The 9,956-nt window shown below is 51.2% G+C and overlaps 1 protein-coding gene across 1 annotated transcript; it reads left to right on the top strand.

Annotated features, from left to right (window-relative positions):
• The first annotated feature begins 5,582 nt into the window (after positions 1-5,582).
• LOC124672975 (3-ketoacyl-CoA synthase 6-like) lies at positions 5,583-7,757 on the top strand. The gene has a single exon (XM_047209123.1). It carries the CDS (start codon positions 5,834-5,836, stop codon positions 7,304-7,306), a length of 1,473 nt encoding a protein of 490 aa, XP_047065079.1. The 5' UTR covers positions 5,583-5,833; the 3' UTR covers positions 7,307-7,757.
• The last annotated feature ends 2,199 nt before the right edge of the window (positions 7,758-9,956 follow it).

The raw sequence follows: 9,956 nt of genomic DNA, 5'->3' as shown, positions 1-9,956 counted from the left end.
TCGTCCAAATTTACATAGATTCGAACGAAATTTGACTAACTTTAAAACTAAACCTAATCTAGAACCGCTTGCGGCGGCCGGAGGCGTCGTAGTGCTCGCTGGAAGTTGTACATCTCGTCGGTGACGACCTCCTGCTTGCCGCGCTCGTCGACGGGCTCGTCCACGGGCTCGTCCTTCACCAAGCCGCTTGGTCCTGCCTCGCCGTCGTCGGTGAGGTCCACCAGCGGCTTGCCGGAGTCGAGGATGGACATGGCGATCGCCGCGTCCAGGTCGCCCCTCCAGGCGTCCTTGTCGTCCATGGACGCCATGAACGCCGCCCGCAGCCCTGGGCAGTCCTCGGGGTCGTCGCTGCTGGCGATGAGCCGCTGCTGCCGCTCGTACTCCGCCAGCAGCGCCGCCTGCGACGCTTCCTCCGGCTCCTCCTTCACCTCCGGCTTCGGGATGAGGAGGGCGCCGCCGCGCCTCCCTTGCTGCCGCCCGCTGCCGCTGCCGCCACGCCTTGTGTTGACGGGCGTCGCCGGCTCCTCCTTGACCTCCCGTTTGGGGACGGTGTAGGGCACCGACCGGTACGACGAGGACGGCGTCGATCGCGCCGGTCCCGAGGAAGAAGAGTGCGAGGAGGACGAGTACGTCGTCCTCCTCGGCTGCCATTGAGGAGACGGCGGCGGCGACGACGGCATCTCCGGCCCGCGGAGCGCCGTTGCGGATGCCGCGGATGACGTTCTCGAGGGTGCGCCCCGGAACGCCCCAGAACAGGGCGCGGCCGTCCTTGTTCCAGCTGTTGGGGCCGCCGACGAGCCCGTCGGTGCTTGTGCATCTCGACGTCGTACTTGGCCTTGAAGTACGTCGTCCACCAGGCGTCGTTGTTCTCGACCGCCCACGTCGGATCCCTCCGCTCCTCCGCGGTGAGTTGAGCCCGCCGGGCCATGACGGCGTCCCACCATTGGTCCGTGCGCGGCTTCGGCGGCGGCGGAACGCCAATGCCGTTCACGGCCATCCGCCAGCCGCCGCTGCTTGGCAGCCGCATGTCCGGCGGGACTGGATACCGGGCGCGGTACAGCGCCCACGCCTCCGCCACGGTGAGGCTGCCGCGTCCGAAGCCGTTCGCCGCGGCGATCTTGCGGGAGGACGACATTTTTGAGCGGCGAGGAGAGGATGCGGGAGGGGGAGGCGGCGGCGACGAGAAGGATGAGCGGCGCTAACTGCAGGGCGCCTTCAAACAGCGGCGGCAGCGGGTGGTTGCACGCAATAACTCCGGCGCGGACGGCCACGCGGCCATGCACGATGAGACGCGTCCCTGCGTCGCCTGGGAAAACAGGGACGCCATTAACGTCGCTTGACCAAAGGTAGGCGACGGGGTTTTAGCCTTCCGTGCCGCTGACGCGTCGGGCCCGCGTCGGTTGGCCTCGCTTTCGTTGTGTCCGGCGTCCCCGGAGCGTCCCCTGTGGGACGGGGACGGGCTCGGGGCGCCGGACACCGTATCGGGCCGCGCCGGACAAAAAAGGGCTTTGGGGGACGCGGCTGGAACGCTCTTTTTGTCCGGCGCGCCCCAAATCGCTTTGGGGGACGGTTTGGGGGACGCGACTGGAGATGCTCTTAGGTCGTGCAAATTAAGGCCGGCACAGTTGGATTTGGGCGATGCCTAGTTGCATACTAATTGCGCCTGGTACTTGTGCCCATGCCATACCATTCCAGTTGCAGCTCCGTATCCAGCTGCATGGGCACCCCCGATACCACGGCCATCCACGCCGACCTCAGGTTGAAAATGTATCATGTGCAGGTGCGCTTTCAAGAAGCAGTGGAAACGCAGCATGGGAGGCATGGCTGCATGCTGAATTTCTTATGCAAATCTTCAAGTATTTGCTTTGACTAGGACGTGGTTGCGATCACCGCACTATGCCAACGCTCATCTTGCCATCCAACAACGAGGGAGTTGGACTTCCGGTTTCCTGACATTAAGATCAAGTCAGAAGCTTCCTTCATTTAAATTTACTTTAAACACATTCTTAAATGCCAAAAAAATTCAAAAAAATATGTGCGCAAACATCTTCACCAGCTATCTGTGCGCCAAGTCGTTTAATCAAAGACCGACTACTTGTGTGGCCTAGGTATAAAAAAAAGTTCTAGTGCTAAAATAACGGTTTGCATGAGATAGTGTTTTTTGTCTTTTTTACAAAGAGCACACAAAATGTCAAAATTTTCACAAAATTTAATTGCGGATATAGAATGGAGATATACACGTGCAATTTTTTATTTTTTATTTTTCTCACATTTTAAATGTGTTTTATAGGTAAAAGTTTGGGCCTGTGGGTAGACATCTCGAGATGATCAGTAGAATTGCAGGAGATTATAAACGTACAAAATATTTTTAATTTTTTCTTACACTTTAAATGTGTTTTGTGGGTAAAAGTTTGCCCATCAAGCCCCCCCCCCCACACACCCGCACCCCTCCTTTCCCTCTCCTCTCCAACGGCTTTGCTGGCCGGAGGCGACGGGGAGAGAAGGCTATGTCGTGTATAGGGGGGATTGGGTGGCCGGAGCTCTTGAGCAACTTTGGCTAGCCAGCGACGGCAACTTCTCTGTCTACGGTGCTCGAGTGATCGGAGACACTGCCAAATTGTTTCACCAAAAATCGATTATTTATGTGGCCTTGGTAAAAAAATACTTAGAAATTCTGGTGCTAAAATAATAATTTGCATGAGACATCTTTCTTTTTTTCTTTTTTACATAGATCATAAAAATCGCTTTTTTCGCAAACTTTAGCGCACATAGAACATGGATACATACATGCAAAATATTTTTGAATACTTCTTCACATTTTAAATGTGTTCTTTAGGTAAAAGATTCGGCGTGTGTTTGGACAACTCGAAATGATCAGTAGAACTGCACAAGATCTGGCGCCAACAATAACACCTCCCTCCTCATGGCTGCTGTGCGAGACGCTTGGTGGCAAACGTGTGCTGGTGCTGCTTGCCACCTGGTGCTGTGCTGCTGTACACTTAGCAGCAGCAACCACGCGCTCGTGCCTGGAGCTTGTTAGTACATGCATTTGTCTATGCGCCAAACTTTGCACCTTCAGCAGTTTTGTTTAACGTTAAGGGTGAGTACAAGTCCATTTCTTTAAAAAGAACTAGTACAAGTTCTGAAACTTGGAGACCCTGCTTGCACCGTCTTGTAAATAATTTGCTATCCTGGTACTATTCCGTTTTTATGTTTGATATCCCTGCTTTAATTAGGGCGCCCTATCTTCTCCAGCCTCCATGTTCCTCATGATCTATCATTAGTCGTTTGGTGGGAAATTGAGTTAGTTGTGTACAGTTGTTGTGGTACTACATATGGAGGTCGCAAAAGCATTGAAATGACGAACCCCCATTTTATGTTTTGCATAATTTTCCGTGCAAGTTAAATTGTGTAAACTTTGATCAAGAATATAGATAATAATACAAAGATCTACCATGTCAAATGCATATAATATTTTATAACAATTATAAAAATATTACTATTTTGTTATATATGCTTATATTTTTATCAATATAGATGATTAAACTTTACAAAGTTTGACTTTGACCAAAACTTATATGCAACATATTTGGGCAGGAGGGAGTATCACCAGTGAGGTCAAAACACGGTCTTAAATTATCAACATAAATTAAGCGTGTTAGGCATATCATTGATGTCTTCTAAACAGCCTTTGGGGGCACAGATAAAAAAAAGCAATGGAAGACTTCAAACTTACTGGTAGCTAGGGTAGCCCGATATTTGGCCAGGTACTACTATGCCTGGCGCGATGCATAGGGGTCCGGCAGATACGCCAGCAACGCTCACCACGTTAGGTATCTGCGCGAGTCCCTCCGGACAGCGACTCGGCCATTCATCACTGATCTTCCCTCCACCCAAGTGCCCGGCTCCTCTTCATCATGTGAATCTCATCCATCGCTACCCACATCGACGGGGATTGCTTAGCCACGGCTGCGCAACAATGCCAATGTCCACTCGTAGCTTCTATGACAGGCCAAGACACCGTAAGCCGCTGACTCTCACTAGTGGTCGCACCACTGCTTCTACATCTAGAGTTCGAACCCTGCCCTCACTTGTACCGGTGTGCATCCGTGGTGGCTGTCTGTTTCGTGCACTCGATGGTACAAAGATCCGTCCGACACCATCCCATAGCCTCCTCACACAGAAGGTGTTCGGCGATTTGGCTAGGTGATTTTTTGCTACCTATTTTTTGTCGGTAAAATTAGATAGTGTTTGTTTAGTTGATTTCTTCGTTGTTTGATGCACAAAACTCGATAGTGATGGTGAAATGATGGTACAACAATAAATTCAAGAGTAGTCTGAGGAGCCATGGTCGAAAGGAAAACAACTGCTCATGCTCGTCATCGCTCTTCTTCTTCTACTAGAGAGGTTGCAACCTCCTCGCATTGGAGGTTCTAGGAAGGGGAATAGGAAGAACAAGAACCGGAATCAGATGGTAGGAGCTGTGATGCTTGAGGCCAACTATTTTATTGACGACCCTACCCATATGGGACGACAACCTTTCTAGGCGCTTTTGGATAAAAAATGGGTTGTTCTTGAAGATTGTGCATTGTGTGAGAGACTACGATGACTATTTCATCTACAAGAGATATACCACATTGGGTTAGTTGGATTCTGTTTCTTCTCAAAAGTGTGCGACTACCTTGAGGTGTCTTGTCGTATGGACTGTTACATAATTAGGAACAATTTTCACGATTAATTTCAAAATATTAAACATAGCTATAGCATCTATTAACATGTGAAACCCGAACACACTAGATGTATTAAGCAAAATAAAAACACCAACAGTGCAACATCCATCACACTAAACATATCAAAATATGGCTTATGTACCGAGCGGTTGTAGATGAAGCATTTATCGATGCAGCGGTAACGTTGTTGACCACAACGGGTGGGAAGACCGTTCGAAGCAGACGGTCACATAGACAAATTCTGGCGGGTCCCCCAAAGCCCTTCTTCGGTGCGGTTGCTAGAGACCCTCTAGGATTCGCTGGTGGAGATGCTGTTATCGACATCATCCGATTTATCTATGGACAAAAGCCCATGAGCAGCAGCAAGCCTGTACTAGCGAAGAAGCATGTGGCCCACCAAGGTCCATGGTATATTTGTTGCCTGTTGTAGATGTTTATATTTTCATTTTATATTTGGTTAAAGTTTGTAATATTTAACTTTTTAGCGGGTATGTAATATTTAACTTTTTTTTATCAAATTTGTAAGTTTATTCATCGAAACAGAAGTAGTATATCATTGCCATACTATATTTGAGCAATACAACGCTCTCTATCGGCGAAAGATGAGTACAACGATGAAACTTGGAGACCTTGGGTCTTGTAAATAATTTGCTCTCCTTGTACTATTCCCTTTTTTTTGGCTTCATATTGCTTTGATTAGAGTGCTCTACCTTCTCCAGCCTCCATGTTCCCCATGATCAAGTACTTTATGTTCGTTTGGTGGGCAATTGAGTTAGTAGTGTACAGTTGTTGTACTACATATATGGGGGTCGCAACGCAAAGGCATTGAAACGACGAGGCGATCATGGGCGAGGCCAAAACAAAGCACGGCATTAAATCAGCAGCATCAATTCAGCCTCTTATCGTCATCATCAGATTTATCGGTGAACAAAAGCCCATGATCACAAGCTAGCCTGTACCAGTAAAGACGCATGTGGCCCGCCAACGCGCGCGCCCCATTTTATACGCTCTGCTCCCGCTTCACTCAGCTCCCAGACGCTTGCTAGCTAACGGGAGCCACTCCACAGTCCAGGACGACACGCACGCGCTGCAACGCAGGCAAGATGAGTTCAGCAGCTCAGCTGAAGCAGCTCAAGCCGGTGTACCAGTGCGTGGTGAACAACTTCCTCCTCGTGCTCGCCGTGCCGCTGGCCGTCGCTGGCGTCGTCAGCTTGGCGCGAGTCGGGCCTGAGGAGCTTCTCGCGAAGCTGCAAGCGCTCCGGCCAGTGCACGTCTTCCTGGCCGCGTTCCTCCCCGCCGCCGCGGCGACCCTGTACCTGATGATGCGGCCGCGGTCCGTGTACCTGGTGGACTACGCCTGCTTCCGCACCAAGCCCAGCGGCCGCGTCCCGTTCGGCACGTTCCTGGAGCACGCGAAGCTGGTGACCTTCATCGAGGGGGCATCCATCGACGAGCGCAGCGTCCGGTTCATGACGCGGCTGCTGGAGCGGTCGGGGCTCGGGGAGGAGACCTGCCTGCCCCCCGCGCACCATTACATCCCACCGTTCCGGAACCTGGAGGCGTCGCGCGAGGAGGTGGAGCTGGTCATCTTCTCCGCCATCGACGACCTGCTCGCCAAGACGGGGGTGAAACCGCAAGCCGTCGACTTCCTGGTGGTCAACTGCAGCCTGTTCGCGCCGGTGCCATCGTTCACGGACATGATCATCCACCGGTACGGGATGCGCAGCGACGTGCGCAACGTGCACCTCTCCGGGATGGGGTGCAGCGCCGGGCTGGTCTCCGTGGGGCTGGCGCGCAACTTCCTGCAGACGGCTCCCCGGGGCTCGACCGCGCTGGTGGTGTCCACGGAGACCATCACCCCAAACTACTACGTCGGGAAGGAGCGCGCCATGCTGCTGCCCAACTGCCTCTTCCGCATGGGCGGCGCGGCGGCGCTGCTGTCCACCTCCCCCGCCAAGGCCCGGTTCCGGCTCGCCCGGGTGGTGCGCACGCTGACGGGGGCCCAGGACGGCGCGTACCGGTGCGTGTACCAGGAGGAGGACGAGGAGGGTCACCGCGGCATCAACCTGAACAAGGACCTGATGAACATCGCCGGTGACGCGCTCAAGGCGAACATCACCGCCATCGGGCCGCTGGTGCTCCCGGCGTCGGAGCAGCTGCTCTTCGCGCTGTCCTTCATCGCGCGGCGCGTGTTTGGGAGCAAGGGGATCAAGCCGTACCTGCCCGACTTCCGCATGGCGTTCGAGCACTTCTGCATCCACGCTGGCGGCCGCGCGGTCATCGACGAGCTGCAGAAGAGCCTTAACCTTTCCGACGAGCACGTGGAGGCGTCGCGCATGGCGCTGCACCGGTTCGGCAACACGTCGAGCAGCTCGCTGTGGTACGAGCTGGCCTACATCGAGGCCAAGGGGAGGATGCGGAAGGGCGACCGCGTGTGGATGATCGGGTTCGGGTCAGGGTTCAAGTGCAACAGCGCGGCGTGGGAGTGCATCGAGCCGGCACGCGACGCGCAGGGGCCCTGGGCCGAGTGCATCAGCCGCTACCCCGTGGACATCCCGGACGTGCTCAAGCATTGACGACGGTGATCTCTGCAGCTACAGCCACACACACGCACGCGAAGGATCACTTTTTTTCTATCTCAATCCTATCACTGTAGGTAATTGCCATGCCCACATGCATAACGATGGCGGAGGACACGGCCGGCCGGCGTAATGGCGGCCGCGGTGGCCGCGTTAAATATGCCGGATCTACCTGACGCGCGCATGTGAGGCGCCACCCCGGCGGCCGGTGGTTGTGCTCCGGCAATATGGGGTTAATTTTCCGCCCATTCATATATAGACGTATCATCGCTCGTGGTCCTCGCGCTTGTACCTTTTCTTCTTCTTTCCCTCCCGTTTACCATTCTTCCTCCTCCCCGTTTTCTTGGGTCTCTCCATATTTTTTTTTTCTGTTTTTCTGCTATTTACTTATCTGCATTGAAGAAACACACACAACAAGAAATGTACTACTACGACAACTTTGACAATCTTTATATTGGTGTACCAAGAATAATTTACTACTCTCTCCCTTTGCTATTAGCCTATTACTCCAAGATATTATAGGTATTTTAATGTGTACTAGATACATAATCAAAACGAGCGAGATCTTACACTAAAACATGCCCGAGTACATATACATAGAAAAGATCCTACTACCTCCATCTTAAAGCTTAAGGCTTATATTATACTATATTTTTAAAAAGTCAAACTATGTCAAGTTTGATTAAGCTTTTACTAAAAATCATTAACATGCAAAATATAAACTAATATTATTAAATAGATAATGAAATATATTTTCGTACGGTATCTACAAAATATTATATTTGTTGATAGATTGTTCTAAAAGTTTGGTCAAATTTTATTTGGTTTGACTATTCAAAAAAAAAGGCTTAAGCTTTGGGATGGATGTAGTAATAATGAGAACATGTATGTTGAAAGTGGACAAATGGAGGTCGAGTTATAGTAGCTTTTTATTTATAAAAATTAAAAATCACATTTTAAAGTTTTGACAAAATTTTAAAAAAATCCTATATGTAGCCAATGATATATATCCTACGGACTTTGCTTTAGTACAACTTTCTCCTTCCAAACTTAAACACATCAAAGATTGAGATCGCTTCTACCTCTACATAATTAAGCTTATGAAGAGCTACGGAAAGATGTCAGCCCCTGATGCGCTTAAGTTTGGGAGGAGGGGTTGTACCGGAGAAAGCCTCCCTACAATCCTACATTGGTGCAAAATCTAAATGTAAAATTCTTTATACCGAAGGTTACATAAAAATGACAAACTCTCACAAGTTCTATAGCACCGGAATGTGCAGCACACAGTTGTCACTTTCGTGTAGCCTACGGTATAAAAAATCAGATTGATATTTTGCATGTTTATAATATACATCATTGGCTACATCCAAGATTTATTTTCGATTTTTTTAAAACTTCCAAGCATAGTTTTCGAATTTTTTTTTAAATTAAGAGGTACATACAGCTTGACGTCCCTTTTGTAGTTTCCTCATGCGGTGCATTTGCAAGTTGCTCATGTCCCTTCATGACTTTGCCGTCCTGAGCTAAAGTCTTTGCCGCGTCCGAGCGTACGGGAGCCTGCATTGGCCCTTATCCTTGGCGTGCACTTCTAAGAGCATCCTCACTCGTTGGCGCTCCCCACGCTCAAATCCGGCGAAATTTTCGTCCGGATTGGAGGAAGATTTGGCGTGGGGAGGAGTATATTTCCAGTCATGTGCTCCCCAAACGGCGTTTCTCGGGGAAAAAGAGGATGGCTCGGGGAATCCGGACGAAAGAGGAGACACGTGGGCGTGAGCGGTTGGTTTAGCTTCATCCGGAGTCCTCGGGAGACCCCCGGAAAACCGAGGATGGCATGGAGAGTCCGGACGAAAATAGGCTCAAATCCGGACCAAAACGAGGAACCGGGGGCCTGACTGGGCCGTTTTTCGCCGTCCGGATGAAAAAAAAGTGGCCGTGGGGGGCTCTGTGGGGAGACGAGTGGGGATGCTCTAAATCCCAACCCATCCTTCCATGTCTGCTTCCTGCAACGGAGATTGAATTTATGGGCCTGGCGCTCTCAGTGGCGCCGTGCCGAGGCAAGGTACAGTAGGAGAGCAGCCGTAAATGTGACATGGAAGGAGGGGTTGGGGAGTAGCTGCAACGGGAGCCATGAATGCCGCGCGTGTTCTTGCATTTCGCATCCCCATTTGCGCACCGGAATCTTGCTTGATTTGCACTTGTTCTTCGGGAGCGACGCGGTGCTGCGCTATTATTGAGCCGTAGTGTCGCGCCTGGAACGCGATGTGCCTTATGATCCGAACAGCATAGGCACATGCGCCATTAAGATGGTTGCCTGCTCGAGCCGTTCCATGACGGAGAATCTGAATCCATCCATGGAGGTTATCGCTGTCGCGCGCGGGAGCTGATGCATGCGCGCTCGTTTCCTTTCTGTTGGTTTCCATTTCCATGGCGGTCCCTCTCACGCGCCCTAGCTACATGCATGGAGCCATCGATCGGCATTCATGGTTCATCATACCTTGAGTTCCCTCCGGCTTGCAACCGGCGAAAACTTTGTGGTGCCCGCCACCATAGGATGGGAACCTGCCATTCATTCAACGCAAACTGACCAACAGTGAACTGCGATTCTGTAAGAAGAACCAGTCAGGCTACGCTTTTGATCAGGTCAAAT

Source organism: Lolium rigidum, chromosome 1, assembly GCF_022539505.1.
Source record: "Lolium rigidum isolate FL_2022 chromosome 1, APGP_CSIRO_Lrig_0.1, whole genome shotgun sequence".
Lineage (NCBI taxonomy): Eukaryota > Viridiplantae > Streptophyta > Magnoliopsida > Poales > Poaceae > Lolium > Lolium rigidum.
This window is presented reverse-complemented; position numbering and strand designations above follow the sequence as displayed.